Source organism: Nicotiana sylvestris, chromosome 4 (assembly GCF_000393655.2).
Source record: "Nicotiana sylvestris chromosome 4, ASM39365v2, whole genome shotgun sequence".
In the NCBI taxonomy this organism is placed as follows: Eukaryota; Viridiplantae; Streptophyta; class Magnoliopsida; order Solanales; family Solanaceae; genus Nicotiana; species Nicotiana sylvestris.
In genome coordinates this window covers 140,757,762-140,777,218 of record NC_091060.1, presented here as the reverse complement: position 1 = coordinate 140,777,218, position 19,457 = coordinate 140,757,762, and the positions used below count along the sequence as shown (strand labels likewise).

Sequence of the window (19,457 nt, the reverse complement as noted above, 5' to 3'; positions counted from 1 at the left end):
TACTTATTCCTTTTATATACATAAAATAATTAAGACTCATCTTTGACACGTAAAAATGCTCTAATATTCATAGTTTAGGATAAATTTAGAAAAAATAGAATATTATAAATTCCGGAAAAAAATCATGAGAACAGACAACTCTCTGTACCTAATTCAATCCAATAGAATAACTTATGCTTCCAAATCTAATCCAAGATCTTCACAGAATAACTCTATAATATATTACTCCACTACAACTTTGATCAGCTACACGCTCCCTAGAGCTCTACTGCATCACAGCCACCAATTTTCCTTCTATTTTTAGCCAAATCAATAATCGGCTAAAATCAACTTAATGTCGAATTTAGCTACACCCTGCTGTACTGGATCACAGCTAATTTAATCAATACTCAAAGTGGAAAATATTAAAAAATGCCAAATAAAGTCTCTTCAAGGAAACACTAATGGCAGACGCTGTAATATTTTCCATTTTTAAGATGCATTTTGTTAAAACGAACATTTGTCTCCTTCACACTTTCTTCCTCTTCGTCATTATCACCATCATTTTGCTGTCTGTAGCTGAATTTTGATCATGAAATTCGAATGAAAATATCATCACAAATACTTAAGAATTCATATATTTCTTATAAACGAAGATAATTCGGAGATTTTTTTCTTGTTTGTGAAAATATGATTCTTTTAATTATGAAATTTGCGTGATTTTTAAGGATTAGGTTTTCAATTTCATGGTGTATATATAGATATAGAGAGAGAGAGTATCATGATGACGGCGAATCCACGGCCACTGCAGGCGCGTCTGTACGAAGATCACGCGCCGTTACAGTCGATACAGATGGAGGAGGAGGAGGAGGATGACGACGGCACGTATGAGGATGATGGAGGTGAAGAAACTATGGATGAGGCGGAGGAAATACGAACGAAGGTTTTAAATCACCATCAATATGGGGGAGGTGGTGGAGTTGTGGAAGTTTCTAGAAGTAGTGAGCTTACTCTTGCTTTTGAAGGTGAAGTGTATGTTTTCCCAGCAGTCACTCCTGAGAAGGTACCGTAGTTTCTATGTTTAAGAAAGAAATTTACTTTCTTTTTCTATTTCTATATTTGGAAGTTTCCATCAAATCATAGATTCAGTGCTTTACATTAATGCTTTAAACAAGTGATTTGTCGTGTGCAAATGTAGTGAACTCTGCGTATACTCTTAGCTACTTTTGTGCTCGATGAATTTTGCCATAATTGTGTTACTGCTATTTATTGATTAGTTTAAGTATGGGAATTGTTGAAGCCGGATTAAAGAATGATTTGGGACAAAAATTGAATCTTTAACTTTTATTTATTAAAAAATAAGTCTTATTTATTATTTTTGGAAGATTGTGGACTTGTGGTATCTGGCTAATTTGCACGTACCTTGACTAACCCATAGAGCAGCATACTACAGCCCATAAGGACAACCTTTGCTTCTGAGTGATAGACCAGATGGGGGGGCTCACACTAAGTGTTGTGGCCAGGATACGTACCTGGGATTTTGTATACCTTGGCTTAACCTCAAATCATCCCTTTATGTCTAATTCCCTTTTAAGAAAAACATTTTATCTTTAAATTTCTACTGTAGTTTTCTAAAATTTCAGGGACATGCAAAGCATCCGAAGAGAAGGGCTTCATTATGAGGCATCTCCGTTCATTGTTACTTGGTCATCTTAGCTCTTTCACTTCTGATTCTCTGCTTCGACAGTTATTCTTGTTCAATATGTCTCTTAAAAGTGGCTTAGGAAAAGTCATTTTTGTCTTGTAAGCAGTAGGTTATTTCTTTAAAAGGTATTCAGATCATATTCCTAGTAAATTGTATGATTCTTTAAGTTTTCCATCCTCCTTTTGCTCCTGTCCCGTTGCCACTCCAACTAAGCAATGGGACACTTTATGGAAATGGTGTCTAGCTAACTCTACATCCTGGGATAAGTTTGGATGTAGTAACTTGGCTGAGAATATCCTTCTACTGCACCCATTTACTAAGATATTACTCTAAATATTTCTTAAGAATATAGTTGGAAAATTTTATGTCATTGCACCTTCTTTCCTGCTATATAAATTTATAAACTGCTGCTTCCTGCAATATGACTCTACTAAGCTCCTCAGATAGCAAGAATCAGAAATAGCCAAGAAATCTTGGGGTTTCATTCTTCATAAATGGTGCTTCTCATCCAGAAGGCATATTGTATGTAGTAAATCCGGGGGCTCGATTTTCCTGTCATTGGGTCGTCTCGCGGTCATGCTTCTCGAGGCTCGAAGCCAAGGTCGAGACCCACCCTCGGGGGTCGTCAGGTACCGGCCCCGGAGGGCATTGCGTACTAACGGCTATAGCATGCAGGAGGGGAATTCCCAAGGCACACGGCTAAATCTGACAAAGCTGACCTATTCGGGGCCTGTCTCAAGGTGTCACATCCAGCCGTCCCGTCTCCATGCCTTTACAGTTAATGCATTTTGTACTATAACAGGATCCCCCTCCTATATAAAGGGATCCCCATCACTTTGTAAAGCCGGCTGCTGCAACTCCAACTATTCTACACAAGATCAATAATATATCTCTCTTTTCTCTCTAACTTACTCGCTCGAGACTACTTCTTTTTCATTTATTGCTTTCATACTTCTTCTTCATTTATTGCTTGATATTGGCCATAAAAGAGCCTTCTTTAATTCTATCCTAACTGTTATTCCCTTCCCGGTTACCCTCGATAGCTCGAGCTCGAGCCCAGGCATCGACCTCGAAGCCTTTCATCGATCAGTCTGAGGCCCGAGTAGCAAGCCCCTCGGTTTAATTACTGCCCTGTTTTAACTTGTATTTCGTCGTTAAACTCCACATATCCATCATCCACTGCTCTAACAACTAGCATAAAAATAGATCACGTATTTTTAGAGTCCCATTTACAAATTTAATTGTTATTACCATTTTCACGGTAAATAGTTTGGCACCTACTGTGGGGCTAAAAATAATAGTGATTATTTTCTTGCTGGTTTCGTTACACAACGCAAGTTATCTTTCATGCATTTTCTTGTCTGAGATCTTCGATTTCAGGACAGAGCGCCTAGCTCGGTGAACAAAATGGGGAACCAGAACCTTGAAAACAGCAGAGAGAAGGACAAGACTGCTCTAGATGTCGGTACACCACCAAACTTAACCCGGGCATAAGGGAAGCTTCTCCGACATTACGTCCACATGATTATTGGGGGAACCGACGTTCCCCAAGGACCCATGTTCAAACGAACGAGAACGTCCACTACGGAAGAAGGACCGACCCAAAACCGCGTGCCCGAAGACACCCTCATATTCAGCGAGGAGGACCTCGAGGCCATGATAGAACCATACAACGACACACTGGTGATCTCGTTTCTTTTAAACAATACCAGGATAAAGCGCGTGCTCGTGGATCCAGGTAGCTCGGCCAACATAATTAGATCAGAGGTAGTAGAACAGCTGGGGTTGCTCAATCAAGTCGTTCCCGTTCCTCGAATCCTCCACGGCTTTAACATGACCGGCGAAGTAACGAAAGGAGAGATCACCCTCCTGATCGACACGTCCGACGCGATTCAGAACACCGAGTTCCAGGTCATCGACGACTACATGAGGTACAATGCATTACTCGGCAGGCCTTGGATACGCAGCATGAGAGCAGTACCCTCAACCTTGCATCAGGTAATAAGGTTTCCCACAAGGGATGGCATCACGACTATACATGGAGAACAGCGGGCAGCGAAAGAAATGTTTGCGGTCCACCATGAGGCGCCGATCCCCACATGCCCGATCTCGACTATTTCGCTTGGTCCCACCTAGATATGACAGGAATCCCGCTGGAAATAACCTCTCACAGGCTGAGCGTTGATCCCAAAGTTAAACCCGTGAAGTAGAAGAGAAGACCGCAGTCCGAGGTAAAACATGCCTTCATCAAAGAAGAGGTAGCGAAACTTCTTAAGATCGGATCCATTAGAGAGGTAAAGTACCCCGAATGGCTGGCCAACATAGTAGTAGTGCCCAGAGAGGGGACCAAGCTAAGAATGTGCGTAGATTATAAAAACTTGAATAAGGCGTGCCCCAAAGATTCCTTCCCATTGCCTAATATCGATCGTCTGATCGACGCTACGGCCGGCCACGAGACCCTCACTTTTCTCGATGCCTACTCGGGGTATAATCAAATCCAAATAAACCCCGGGGACAGGGAAAAGACCTCGTTCATCACAAAGTATGGTACATATTGCTATAATGTAATGCCCTTCGGGCTAAAAAACACAGGGGCAACGTACCAGCGCCTAGTTAATAAAATGTTCCGAGCATCAAGTAGGTAAATCAATGGAAGTATATATTGATGATATGCTAGTCAAGTCCCTACGCGCAGAGGACCATTTGATCCATTTGCAGGAAACTTTCGACATCCTCAGAAGCTACAACATGAAGCTCAACCCTGAGAAGTGTGCCTTCGGAGTGGGTTCGGGCAAATTCCTGGGCTTCATGGTTTCAAGATCAATCCCGACAAGATAAAGGCCATCGAAGAAATCACGGTGGTGAACAATGTAAAAGCCGTCCAACGACTAACAGGACGGATAGCGGCCCTGGGCAGATTCATATCGAGGTCATCAGATAAAAGTCACCATTTCTTCTCTCTACTCAAAAGAAAGAGCAACTTCGAATGGACTCCAGAATGCCAACACGCCTTAGAAGAACTGAAACGATACCTGACTAGCCCACCTTTGTTGCACACGCCCAAGGAGGATGAAACGCTATACCTGTACCTGGCCGTGTCTGAAATAGCGGTGAGCGGCGTACTGATTCGAGAGGAGCAAGGTACACAATTTCCTATTTATTACGTAAGCCGAACCTTGGGGGATGCCGAAACCCGGTATCCCCATCTAGAAGAATTGGCTCTTACACTGATAAGCGCCTCGCGTAAGCTGAAGCCTTATTTTCAGTGTCACCGTATCTGCGTTCTGTCAACGTACCCCTTCCGGAGCATACTAAATAAACCCGAACTGTCGGGTCAATTGGCCAAATGGGCCATTGAACTCGGAGGGTATGATATCGAGTATCAACCTCGAACGGCCATCAAGTCCCAAATTCTGGCGGACCTCATGGCCGATTTCTCGCCATCCCTCGTACCCAAGGTAGAGAAGGAACTTTTATTGAAATCAGGCACGTCCTTCGGGGTATGGACCCTGTGAAGACGGTGCCACAAACATAAGAGGATCCGGGCTCGGTATAGTCCTAAAGCCACCCGTTGGCGGCATAATCAGACAATCCATAAAAATCGCAAAATTGACTAACAACGAAGCCGAGTACGAGGCTATGATTGTAGGTTTAGAATTGGCCAAAAGTTTGGGAGCCGAGATTGTCGAGGCAAAATGTGATTCGCTCCTCGTAGTGAGCCAGGTGAACGGGAGCTACGAAGCTCGAGAGGACAGAATGCAGAGGTACTTAGACAAAATCCAAGCCGCGTTACGTCGCTTCAAAGAATGGACCTTAGTCCATGTACCTCGAGAGCAGAACAGGGAGGCCGATGCCCTCGCGAATCTGGGATCTTCTGCTGAAGAAGAAGACGTACTCCCCGGAGCTATTGTCCAATTGTTTAAATTAGTGGTCGAGGAAGGTCACGCGGAGATTAACTCCACCAGTCTGACATGGGGTTGGAGAAATAAATACATTGATTATTTAAAAGACGGAAAGCTGCCCGCAGATCCAAAAGAATCGAGGGCCCTGCGAACCAAAGCAGCCCGGTTCTTGCTCGACGAAAATGGGACTCTGTACCGGAGAAGTTTCGATGGCCCCCTGGCGGTATGCTTTGGACTAGGTGACACAGATTATGTACTCCGAGAGATCCACGAGGGCACCTGTGGAAATCATTCCGGCGCCGATTCCTTGGTCCGAAAGGTGATCAGAGAGGGCTACTATTGGGACCGCATGGAAAAAGATACCAGAGAATTCGTCCGAAAGTGCGACAAGTGCCAGAGATTCGCTCCCATGATCCACCAACCCGGCGAGCAACTACATTCCGTTTTATCACCATGGCCATTCATGAAATGGGGAATGGATATCGTCGGCCCTTTGCCGACGGCACCAGGTAAGACTAGATTTATTTTATTTTTGACTGACTACTTTCCAAAATGGGTGGAAGCACAGGCCTTCGAGAAAATAAGAGAGAAGGAAGTCATCAATTTCATATGGGATCACATCATATGCCGGTTCGGAATCCCATCCGAAATAACGTGCGATAACGGGAGGCAGTTCATCGGGAGCAAGGTAACACGGTTCCTAGAAGATAATAAAATTAAGAGAATTCTGTCAACGCCTTACCATCCATGTGCAAACGGCCAGGCCGAATCCACAAATAAAACCATCATTCAGAACTTAAAAAAGAAACTGGAGAGCGCCAAGGGAAAATGGAGAGAAACGCTGCCCGAGGTGCTATGGGCATATCGAACAACTTCAAAATTAAGCACCGGGGAAACACCTTTCTCTCTAGTGTATGGCGCCGAGGCGTTGATACCAGTGGAAGTTGGGGAGCCGAGCGCCAGATTCCAGCACACTAATGAGGGCTCGAACAATAAGGCCATGACAACGGCCCTCGAGCTACTCCATGAAAGGCGGGAAGCCTCGCTGATTCGGATGGCTGCCCAGAAGCAGAAAATCGAAAGATACTATAACGGGAGAACAAATCTCCGATATTTCAGGATCGGGGACTTGGTCCTGAGGAAGGTTACTCTCAATACCCAAAACCCTAATGAAGGGAAGCTGGACCAGAATTGGGAAGGACCGTACCGTGTCCTCGGGATAGTTGGCAAGGGATCCTATAAGCTTGGCACCATGGAAGGCGACCAACTTCCGAGCAACTGGAATGTATCGATGCTTAAACGGTACTACTGCTAGGGTACCCGATCGGAAAATCCCGCAAAAATCCTCTAGCAAACGTTGCACTCTTTTCCTTCGACCGAGTTTTTTATCCCGAAATGGGTTTTTGTCGGCAAGGTTTTTAACGAGGCAACGTCCACGCGCTACAAGCCTACAGGGTTTCCTTCACAATCAACCCTGTACCAGGAAACGACAAACGATGTTCCAATAGGAAATGATGTACCGGGCCAAACAGTCGAACGAACCGTGTCCGCATAAGCTTGGCTTACGACAACACAACGGCATGTATTTACGCCAAGCAATCAAAGAATATCTTTCACCAAAAGTATCTCGTACTCCAAAGAAAATTCAGCATGTTCACGGCAGGGATCCCTCCATCGAGTACGCCCCGAAATACTCGGAGACTAGCATCAACAATTTGGCGCCCACGCGGCCCTAGGGTCGGAATCTCCAAAAATATAAGCCCTCAAGGAGGCAACTTCGAGCTCACGAGTGACGGCCCCCGAGCCTAAGCAAACTCGATGACTCGGAGACTGTTGCCAATCGCCATCCGTTAAAAAACCCGGGACCGTAAGACCCCAAGCGGGCAGACTCGGTCTCAAATGAAAACTCATATCAAGTACCAACGACTACACCTGTAAGGCCTCAACAGACATGAAATTTTTGTAAGACCTTACTACAGGCGTAAAACTTAGTCCCGAAGTTAGGCTATATGTCGCATTTGTAAGACTCCCGAAAGGGCATACCCTCGATGTAGACGCCTAAACTACCACATTCGGGATCAAAAGTGGCTCCGGCCAAACGCAAATGACTACGGTCAATACGGCTGCACCAACCAAATTAACGCGACTCGGGGACGCCCGACCGTCACAATAAAATCACAGGCCATTACTTCGAATCTACTTCGAAAAGAACCAGTTAAAACAGGCTACCCTCGACAGGCAAACGAGCTTCGACCATCTCAGCTCCAAATCACAAAGGCTTCGAGCTACTCAGCCTACGAGCTATAAGCCTTCTGAGGTGCGCGAGCATCGCCGCTAACAACTTGAAATCGAGGTTCTTCCTGAACCGACGACGGGTCAGGCAAAATCATTTCAAAAAGTCCTTAACGAGAGGAAAACAAAGCCTACATACGCCTAAGGGCAAAAGCGTAAGAGCCATCATCGCCAGCCAAACGAGCCTCAGGGCCACACACTAAACGGTCGCAACGACCAAAAGCGTAAGAGCCACTGTCGCCAGCTTAAAATTTTTGAAAGCTTGAGGGTCAAAGCGAGCTCGAGTCGTAACCCGATTCGGAGACCGGATCCAAAATAGTTAACTATACATGCCTAAGGGCAAGATTGTAAAAGCCATCACCGCCAGCTTCATGAGCCTCAGGGCCACATACATAAAAGGTTGCTTCGACCCAAGGCATAAGAGCCATTGTCGCTAGGGCTGGGCATAATTTGGTAAATACCGAATTACCGTACAGAAACCGAAAATTTTGGTATTTGGTATACGGTATTTTGGTATTTGGTATGGTATTTGGTTTAAGTTTAAAAAAAAATTGGTATTAGGTATGGTATTTGGTATTTTAAACTAAAATACCGAAATATCGATATCATACCGAAATATATATTATATTACACAAAACACATATTATCAATTATAACATAAATATAAAAAATCTAAAATTTTACTTTCCTTTATTCTCAAAGTTCATCAATTAACTCTAAACAAGTAACAAGACATTTCTAATGATCAAATATTCTTTTATATACAATTTTCTCTATTTGGGTCAATATTTGCTAGTTTTGGACAAAAGTTTTTTAACAAACATTTTCAGTTTTGTATTTTTGAGTACTTTAATTAAGAATATTAGAGTGTATGACTCTATGCACTAGTTAGTATTCAAACCGAATAAACCGAAGTTACCGAACCGAATAAACCGAAACCGAAAGAAGAAAAACCGAACCATACCGAATTTAATTAGGTACGGTATTGGTATAGTATTTTAAGAAACCGAATACCGAAAATACCGAATCGAAATGTCTAAATACTGTATCGTACCAACCGATGAACAACCCTAATTGTTGCCAGCCCATGCAAATGTAAAACTTGAGGGTCGATTGAGCTCGAGTCGAAGCCCGACTCGGAGATTGAACCCAAAACAGTTGAGCAAAAACATAAGAGCTCTAATGGCAGTTTGCATTAAAGGTCGCATCGACCAGGCGCGTGAAAGCCTCGAGCTTGCCTAACGAGCCCTAGGGCCATATCACAGATCTAAGGTTTCTTGCCAATTCTTGCTGAATTCCGGGCAAAAAAGGGGAATAAGGGAAACAAAGCTGCAGGATTCATTTTTATACATATACCAGTAAGAAAGTACTATATACAAACGGGAAGATCAACAAGAAAATCGACAGGAAAATCAACAAAGATCCTAATTTATTGCCAAAATCGCATCCACAATGGCTCTCCAAGGGTTGCACCTTGGCAACTACAAGTCCTCCGACGACCCCTTCTCAACGACATCTTCTCTCCCTGGTGATCCACCCTCATTTTTAGCACCGCCTAGCTGCCATCCGACGCACCCCCAACGGTCTGCTCTCGGGAAACCGGCCAGGCACGATCCGCAGCTCGAGGTAAAATCGGGCTAAGCCCCTCAAACGCCTTCCCAACGCAAGAATCTGCAACAACAGCTCCCCCCGTGCGAGGATACAAGCGCCTCGGCCTCGGCTTTGATCCGAAACAATGCAGCCACCAGTTCGGAAGGGAGACCCTTGTATTTGTCACTATCCTCCTTCGCATCCTGGAGCTGACGCTCGATCAAGGTTACCTTCCCCTGGAGGGTGTCCCTCTCGGAAGCCATTTCGTTTACGTACCGACTAAGGTCGGAAATTTCAGCATCTCTGGCCTGAAGCTCCCCTCTTAGCAGGGCGTTCTCCTTCTCAAACTGCGCAAACTAGGTCGGAGAAGTTAAAAGCAGTAGAATCTCACAAGGATCTGAATAATAGTAAAAACGGGGGATGAGTAACCTGCTCGGTAAGATAGGCTTTCTCACGCTTGCGGCGGCTCACCTCATCCTGATACTGGGTGAAAGCCTGGTTATAAAGCACTTTAGCCTGAAGCCACGTAAAAAGACAAATTAGAAAAACGAAGACCGGAACAGCCCAGGGCGGCGGACAAGGTTAGCAAAAATTACCCGCTCGCAGAGTCTGCCCATCTCACCGAAAATAAATGAAGCATCAACCTCGGGACCTCCCTCGAGAATGGTCGGCGACCTTTCGAGTGCATCTCCGCCTTTGACTGGTGCCCCTGCTTCAGAAGGCTCTTCACGTGGGGCGTCTTGCACTCCGTGAGACGGTAGGATCTCTCCCTGAGGAGAATCAACAACAACCAAAGGGTTAACAAGATCAGTCAAAACCTCCGTCCCTTGTTCACCCTGGACCCCAGATTCAGGCCCCTCCGAACTGCCCACCAAGGGCATCCCAACTCGGGAAGAATTCCGGCCACCCGCCAACTCGGGGGTAGTGCTTGATACTCCATCCATTGCTTCGCCACCGCAAAGCTGGGCCACAACGGCATCAGACTCCGGTCCGGGAGCATCCATCCCTACGGCCCCGGGGTCGGCCGAGTCTATACGCTCTTCGGGGGCCGTTGAGAAGCTGCGTTCTCCCTCACCTTCAGCTCGAGGGTTTCCCACTATCTCGGAGGTCAGAACTGTCGGATCAACCTTGGAATCTTCCGCCTTAACCCTCTTGAGCTCCGGAGGCCCAACCGGCAGACTCCCCTACCTTTTCTTCTTCTCGACAAGCACCAGGACGTCCCCTCTGACGGGTGGTGCCTCCTTCGTCAAAGGGATTTCCCCTATACCTACATGAATGCAGAGGTTAAATACAAAGGATGAAGAACGCTACTAATAGCGATCTACGTCAAAGTATGCGGTTGCAACAAGGCTCGGGACTCACCATGGTCTTTGGCTTCCCACCGAGCTCGGGATAAATCTCGCCACACTCGTTTGGTATATGGGCAAATTGAGTATAAGCGGTCGACCCAACTCTGGAGATCCGACACCGCACCAGGGTAGATCGCTACGGCTAAAAAAAAGCAAGAAAAGCAGAGTTAGATACTTGAAAATATCGCCAAAAAGAAGCAAAAGAAGACCCGACAACACGTTTACTTACGTTCCACTTCTTAGGGAACGACATCTTTTCCACTGGAATCAGGTCAGACGTCCTCACTCGGACGAATCGGCTTACCCATCCCTCGTCCCCGAGCTCCTCGGTGCAGGCAAAAAGGGATCTCGGGGCCCGGCAACGAAGCTTGATTAAGCCCCCACGGAGAAGACGGGGACTATACATCCGGATCAGATGCTTGAGGGTGAAGGGCATCTCCTCTATCATGTTCGATTAATACCTGATCATATAAATCACACGCCAGAACGAAGGATGAATTTGGCCCAGAGTCACTTGGTAACTCGGGCAGAAGTCGAGAATCACGGGATCGATCGGGGGCGAGGGTGGCCCCACGGTAAATGGGTAGGTGTATACACTCAGAAAGCCGGCTTTATGAGCCGTAATATCTTCCTCCCGAGCAGGAATCTCCACAAGCACGGTATCCCAGCGACAGTCAACCCTCACTCTCCCGACGTCCGTTATCGAGTTGATATACCGAGTTACAGGCTCACGACGCCCTGGCTTCGCGGAAGGTCTCTTGACCTTGAAATCGGAGGTCATCGCAAAGGATCCTGGGACGCATTCCTCAGCACAAGGAGGAGTAGCCACTTCGCCTTGAGAGAAAAGCGAAGAAGACGAACCCGCGACCTCCTTGGAAGCAGAAGTGGAAATTTTCGCCATCCTTGGAAGATTCTGAAGGAAGAAAAAGAATTGCGTTCCTGAAAGAGAACAAGAGCAAAGGAAGAACGAACCTTATTAGGGGTTTTGGGCACGAGATGGGGTATAGAAAGAAAGAAGGGGAGTATTTATAAAAGCGCCATGTGCACATTGAAGGAATCCAAAAGGCAGCCAACCGCCGCAGTCAATGCGGAGACCTGCAGGAACATCGTGCGTGTTGCACCTTGGCGCCTCGTAGCCGTCGCCGATTGCAAGAACATCGAAGGAAGCAGAAATTCAGGTTTGTTTCTTACCGCTTTCACTCTAAGAAACGCGGAGACTATCTGTATGCGGTAAATCCGGGGGCCGATTTCCCCGTCATTGGGTCGTCTCGTGGTCATGCTTCTCGAGGCTCGAAGCCAAGGTCGAGACCTACCCTCGGGGGTCGTCAGGTACCGGCTCCGGAGGGCATTGCGTACTAACAGCTATAACATGCCGGAGGGGAATTTCCAAGGCACACGGCTAAATCTGCCAAAACTGACCTATCCGGGGCTTGTCTCAAGGTGTCACATTCAGCCGTCCCGTCTCCATGCCTTTACGGTTAATGCATTTTGTACTATAACGGGGTCCCCATCACTTTGTAAAGCCGGTTGTTGCAACTCCAACTATTCTACACAAGATCAATAATCTCTCTCTCTTTTCTCTCTAACTTACTCGCTCGAGGCTACTTCTTCTTCATTTATTGCTTGATATTGGCCATAAAAGAGCCTTCTTTAATTCTATCCTAACTGTTATTCCCTTCCCGGTTGTCCCCGATAGCTCGAGCTCGAGCCCAGGCATCGACCTCGAAGCCTTTCATCGATCAGTCTGAAGGCCCGGGTAGCAAGCCCCTCGGTTTGATTATTGCCCCGTTTTAGCTTGTATTTCGTCGTTAAACTCCACATATCTAGCATCCACTCCTCTAACAACTAGCATAAAAATAGATCACGTATTTTTAGAATCCCATTGACAAATTTAATTGCTATTACTATTTTTACGGTAAACACATGTTTACTGAAATAATAATGGTGTCTCCACATTACATGGTATGGTGTTTTGCTTCAGTTGTCCGTGTCATGTAAATCATGGTTCTTTTCCTGTATTTGGACAAAGTTGCTACCGCTGTTGTCAATCATGTGTAGATGTTGCATTGCGACTGGCAAAGATCTAGAAATTGACTCTGGCTTATTTGGTGAAAACAGGTGCAAGCAGTGCTCTTGCTATTGGGGGGATGTGACATTCCTACTGCTGTGCCCACTGTTGAAGTTCCTTTCGACAACAAGGTATTCTAAACTAATACTATAACTTGCACTATAGTTCGGCGATACTTTTGGATGACCAGTATAATGTTTTAGGTTGAGGATTTTCCAAAGCAAGTTAATCTTTCAAGAAGATTTGCCTCCTTGGTTAGATTCCGAGAGAAGCGAAAGGAGAGATGTTTTGACAAGAAAATTAGATATAGTGTCAGGAAGGAGGTTGCTCAAAGGTAAAATGATATGCCTTCTACTATTTTGGTTTTCTTTGAGTTTTTAACCTGGCAATGATATTTAAAAGGGCAGTTCAGTTCGGTGCACAAAGTATCCCGCATTCACGCAGGGTCCGCGGAGGGGTTGCCCCCAAGGGGGTGTGATGTAGATAACCTACCCTGATGCAAGCATCCATGGATCAAACCCGTGACCTATAGGTCACACGAAAATAACTTGACCATTGCTCCAAGGCTCCCCTTCCCGGCAATGATATTTGATGATGTGAAATTGGTAATGATAAAAATAATAAATATAAGATGATATTGGTTTGTCAATCATGAAGAACGGGAATTGCTGTTTGCACGCTTTCTTTTGATGTTCTTTTCAAACACTCTTTCATGTCCAAATGTTAGTAACAACATGGTATCAATGCCATTTACAGATGCTGTTTTTCCAATTTAATATGATGTCTGTTTGTCCTCAAATCTTCCTCGTCTTTGGTTTTCTAGACTACTTCTGTGACAGAATTCATATAGTAATAATGTATTTACAAGATCAGTTCTTAGGTTGATATGCAATCAGCCAAATGCTCGTCTCTTCGCTTAAGTTTTGGATTAGGGTCCTGTCTGTGTTGTTGGTTTCTCACAAAGATTTTGCATATATTGGAAGCCATAGTATTCATCAAAACTGAAAATGAAAAGGACAATAATTTTGTTCAAAACTGGTTAACACGTCTTTATGAGAGAAGACACATGGATTTTGGTCAATTTGCTTTGGAAAAGTATAGCTTAAAAGAATTTGTCCCTGAAAGTGTCTGTTTACTTGAAAACCAGAGTCTGATTTCTGTTTCATCATATCCTGAAAGACTGAAACACAGTGGCTTTTCTTCTCATCAACCCCCCCCCCCCCCCAGCGGAAAAAAAAAAGAAGCTTCAAGCAAAATCTAAAGCAACTTATTTTTTTAGCTTAACAAGAAGCAATTTCTGGTATAAATGTCGAGGTTTTGAGTATAACTTGGCAATGTATATTAGGATGCATCGGAAGAATGGTCAATTTGCATCTTTGAAAGCAAGTTCTGGATCTTCTAACTGCGACTCAGCCAAGAGTAGCCTTGAAGGAGATGGCACTCAACTTTCTGAAACTGTGTGAGTTCACATCTTTTTACAACTTTTATTGCTTCAGCCTCTACTAACTGATCTACTTCTGCTCTGACCGCAAAAGTGCCAATCTTTTTTCCTGCTTGATTCTTTCTGAATTATTAGTCCTGGAAAGTGTCACCATTGTGGTGTGAGTGAAAATTGTACGCCAGCAATGCGCCGCGGGCCAGATGGACCAAGGACACTCTGCAATGCATGTGGACTAAAGTGGGCAAACAAGGTATGCATGGCAATCTTTTCTTTTTCTTCAACTTAATGGTCATGAAGTTTCCTGATCTTTTGGTTCTTCGCATAACACAACATTTGCGCTCTCTCTCTTTCTCTGTCTCTCTCTCTCTCTCCTTCGCATAACACAACATTTGCTCTCCCCCCCCCCCCCCAACCTCTTCTAGCTACTGCAGTTGATGATTTTCTTCTCTTTTCTTTTGGTAGTGGGAAGTTCAAACTAACTGCTATTATCAACTGCATTCTGGGTCAATACTTTGAAAATTGCACCAAGCACCAAATCGATTGGGTTTCGCCTAATCAAATCAGCTGATTTGTACTTTTTTTTTTAATTCAAGATTTGTATATTCTATTTTATTGGATCTAAAATTATATCAAGCTCTTATTCACCCCATATTGTTGGATATATAGGGAACATTGAGAGATCTAAGCAAGGGATCGAGGAAATTATCTGTTGAACCAAAAGAACTGGTATGTTTCATCAGCAAGAATGAGAAATTTGTTAGTGGTGTGAACTATATTCCTATATGCTATATCTAGTATACTGTTATTTGGCTGTGTATACATGCTATTTCTCCTTCATAAAAAGGACCTCCTGAAAATGTTAACTCATTCATCCATCTTAGTGTTCCTGATTAGAAAATTGAAGTTTTGTTTTTTACATGCGGGATGTCACCCGTCCGGACCCATGAAGCAGACGTAGAGGTAAAGCTTGATGCTCAATTTATCCCCAAGAGAGCTAGTTTTAAGTATCTCGGATCTATTATCCAAGGTAACAGGGAGATTGACGAAGATGTTGCACATCGCATCGGAGCGGGATGGTTGAAATGAAGGCTCACTTCCGGTGTTTTATATGATAAGAATGTGCCGCCGAGACTTAAGGGTAAGTTCTATAGAGTGGTGGTTCGACCGACTATGCTGTATGGGGCTGAATGTTGGCCAGTCAAAAACTCCCACGTGCAGAAGATGAAAGTAGTAGAGATGGATGTGTGGGTGTACCAGGAGAGATAAGATTAAGAATGAAGCTATCCGGGACAGAGTGGGAGTAGCCTCCGTGGAGGACAAGATGCGGGAGTAGAGGCTGAGATGGTTCGGACATGTTAAGAGGAAAAGCATTGATGCTCCTGTTAGGAGGTGTGAGAGGTTGGTCATGGCGAGTTTGAGAAGAGATCGAGGTAGGCCTAAGAAGTACTGGGGAGAAGTGATTAGACAGGACATGGCGCTGCTTCAGCTTACTGAGGTACATGACCCTTGATAGGAGGGTGTGGAGGTCGGGGATTAGGGTTGAAGGTTAGTGGGTAGTTTTTTAGTTGCTCACTGATAGTCTTAGTAGCACGCATGTCCCTCAGATATTGTATTCCCTGTTGATATTTTTTGGTACTACTTATCCTTTATCTCCATCTTTTTCTTCTCTCTTCCTTTCTTGCTTTTCTTCTTCTAATTCTCACCCTTTCCAAGCCGAGGGTCTATTGGAAACAACCTCTCTATCTGCATTAAGTAGGGGTAAGGTCTGCGTATAGACTACCCTCCCCAGACCCCACCTGTTGGGAACATATTGGGTTTGTTGTTGTCACCCATCCAATTTAGAAGGTCAAAACTTCTCCAGTTGCCAGGATGAACATATATGGAAGCACTTTATTACAAAATACTCTCTGCATGCAGGGAAATCCTGACAATCCCACGAAGGCATTTGCTGAAGGATGTCTTGATCATTGTGCTGATGTAGAAAAGGTATATTTTGATTTTGTTCAATTATGTGTACGATGTTTAATATTTCCTCATATGCTATATTCTAGCACACACTTTTTAATAGCAACAATTGAAATATTTCCTCATAGGTTATATCGTAGTACATATTAAATTCATATTGGAATTACACTGAAATATAATGATAAAAGAAGGGTTGAACGAGAAAGAACAACGAATTAACTTTATGAGTGTCACTGACAAAAATTTAACAAGTTTGTTTTGTTCTAATTCCACTGACCCAATCTGTCAATAAAAACAGGACACTGTAGCAGTGTTATTTTTATAGTATGCTTTCACCAATTGTCCAACTGATTTTCTTTTGTCCAACTGATTTGAAGCTGTCATCATATGGCTTAAATTTCAACTTAACCAATTATCCGGATGCTAACCAGATGGTGTCTATTTAATCATTTGTTGCAATGAGGCTCTACCATTTGGGTGTCAATGTCACATGGGAGTATGCTACTGTCTTGACACTGGATGAGGATCTCAACATGCATACTTTGAATGGAAATAGGCAACTCTATTTTTAGTTAAATGTTTTTACCTTACAGTATTTTTGCCATTTTTGGTTCAGAATCTATTCAGCGCTAGGAGCAATCTTGCAAATGAGATACCTGTGGGTATCATTAGTCCTTCTAGTGATCTTGTTGAGCAGGTAAGTGTAGTTTGAGAGTTATTTCACAATTGCACAGCTTTATTATCACTGTCTTCCTTAATATTATTCATGAAAGATTTTTTGAATCTTTTTAGCCGAAATGATTAGAACGCATTTTGTCACCGAAATTTTGGATCTGCAGGAAACTCTAGTTGATATTGGAAATGCTTCCAAAACTGAAATTGACATTCCTGCAAATTTTGACTAGTAAGTTTTGATTCTTTAAGACACCATTAGCCGAAATGAAGTAGCTCTCCTTGCTAATATTTGAAACTTGCACAGGTTGACAGCCTGTAATTATTGTTGTAACATACCCCGATTGCAGTGACATCTCCTTTTCCAGAGAGATTTTACCATTTCAAACTAACCCTGTTAATTTGGAATGGATGCAAGAAGTGTTGATGCTTGTAAATGAGTAAGTAATACTATTGGTGCCTAGCCAATTCATACTAGTGTGATTAATTGCTTCCTGTACATCATGAGCTAGTCGGAATTCTACACCTTCGTTGTATATATAGTTTCACTCTGTGTACAGTATAGTTTAACAGCTTTGCTAATCTGATGATCTCATGTTTCTTTCAAAATCCTTTCTTAATTGAATGGTTTTACTTGGTACTTACTGGGATTTAATAACGATTAATACTTGCTTCAAACCACCTGTAAGGACTGAGATTATTTCTACTTCATCCCGACTTGATTATCTATAGATTCGGAACATTCCTTGTGCATATAGGTCGGGTATAACTATGTTTTCTGACTTAGCTGCATCGTTCCCAGATCAGTGAATGATCATCTAGTTTTCCTGGTGATAGACTTGGGTTTTAAAAATTGAGTATGCCCCCTCTTCTCCCAGATAGAAAGGAAATAAGAAGTTAAAACTGAACTTTAGATTCTCTTTTTATTTTTCATCCAATTTACCTGATTATCAAGCACCCGACCCTCAGTTACTCCCATAATTGTTTCTTTTTTTCCTCCTCTTAATAAGAAAGCTTCTACAGTACTATTTTTTTAGCTGAAAATTGAAATGTAATAATGTATGGAGACAGTGAACCCAAGCTTCCCCCTCCATGGCAGTGCAAAGTTAATAATAGATACACATGCGCACTAAATCTGTACCTGTTGTCACAAAGCCACCGTGGGTATGGTAGTGTCCACATTCTACTGATCTAAAGTCTTGAATCCTGTCTCTAAATAGGATTAGATATTTTAGTCTTGTTCTACCTGTGGGTTGAAGCTTCATGTTAAGTCCATTGACCCCAAGCTCCTTACATTTCTGAGCAACATTGGTCTCCCTATATGACATTGTTTCGTGCTAATGAGAGTACCACAGGGACTCATTTGGCTGAGGCCGAGATGCTATTCCATTCCGGATAGCTGGCTGGGTGGCAAAAATTAATTGAGGGAGTTTGTTTTTTTTTTCTTTTTCCGATGGATATCTCATTTGTTCTTTTGGAAATCATATTTAATGTACAATCGACCGAATGTTGAAGTAATGTAAGTAAACAAAATTGTCATTTAAAGTATACTTTGCATATTTTGAAACTACAATATATATTACCAGTTGATGTTCTTCTCCGTTCTGAAATGTTACAAATTGTCTTAGAAGATTGTGCATAAAATTGTAGTAGAATCTCAAAAATCGTCAAATGACGGTACTAAAGGAGCAATAAACTCCAGTACAAATGAAAATTTGGGACTTGGAATTGTGTATTTTTTTCCCTTCTCAACGACTTGAAATTGTATTTACGAACTTAAAAGCTAAAGGAAGAAAAATGTTACATCAGTTTGGAAACAAGACTATTGTTGTGCGTAAGCAGAAGTTCTTGTTGCTTGAGCCGAGTGTTTATTGGAAACAGCTTCTTCACCTTGCATGAGGTAGAGATCGGTTTGCGTACATCGTACCCTCAAACCCTACATATGGGATGGTATGTTGTTATTTTTGTATACTATGGCAAAATAATGAATGCTTTGAAAAATGCAAGAGGCACAGATGTTTACATATCATGTGTGCCTATACAAAATAATAATATTAACGTTTTTCTGGAAGGTGTTCACTTTTGCCTCAGTGTATATGTGAACGAATTTGTAAGTTGTCAATCCACGACGAATTTTGGTGGATGTTATAGTAGGGGTGTTCAAACTGAACTGGAAAATCGCACCAAACCGAAAAATTAAATCAAATTGATTAAAAAACCCGACTAGGTTTGGTTTGACTTGGTTTGGTATTGAATAAAAAAATCCGAACCAAACCGACATATAAATATATAAATTTTATTTATATTTTTAAGACTTTATAGTGATTTTTCTTTAGAAAATGTAGAAATATTTGGGATCCTCTCATGTATTAACCTTAAAAGCGTAAATTAACGAAAAATTATTGTTAGACGACTAAGAAAATAACTATCATGTGTTACTAAAAAAATTCTCCCATTAGAATATTTTAATAGATCATATGTTTGTCAATTTTTT

General features: G+C 43.0%; 1 protein-coding gene across 1 annotated transcript; it reads left to right on the top strand.

The window, feature by feature from the left end:
• The first annotated feature begins 444 nt into the window (after positions 1-444).
• Positions 445-18,557, top strand: LOC104212377 (GATA transcription factor 19-like). The gene is made up of 10 exons (XM_009761605.2): positions 445-1,042; positions 12,936-13,016; positions 13,089-13,219; positions 14,231-14,344; positions 14,462-14,576; positions 14,993-15,052; positions 16,244-16,312; positions 16,908-16,988; positions 17,131-17,195; positions 17,271-18,557. Coding segments are annotated over exons 1-10 (999 nt in total). The 5' UTR covers positions 445-760; the 3' UTR covers positions 17,272-18,557.
• Positions 18,558-19,457: the final 900 nt, after the last annotated feature.

Excerpts from the sequence above, each read along its gene's own strand:
- LOC104212377 (XM_009761605.2), top strand. The coding sequence starts at position 761 with ATGATGACGGCGAATCCACGGCCACTGCAGGCGCGTCTGTACGAAGAT. Across the intron at positions 13,220-14,230 it reads AGGAAGGAGGTTGCTCAAAG|GATGCATCGGAAGAATGGTC; the intron begins GTAAAATGATAT and ends AATGTATATTAG. Across the intron at positions 14,345-14,461 it reads ACTCAACTTTCTGAAACTGT|TCCTGGAAAGTGTCACCATT; the intron begins GTGAGTTCACAT and ends CTGAATTATTAG.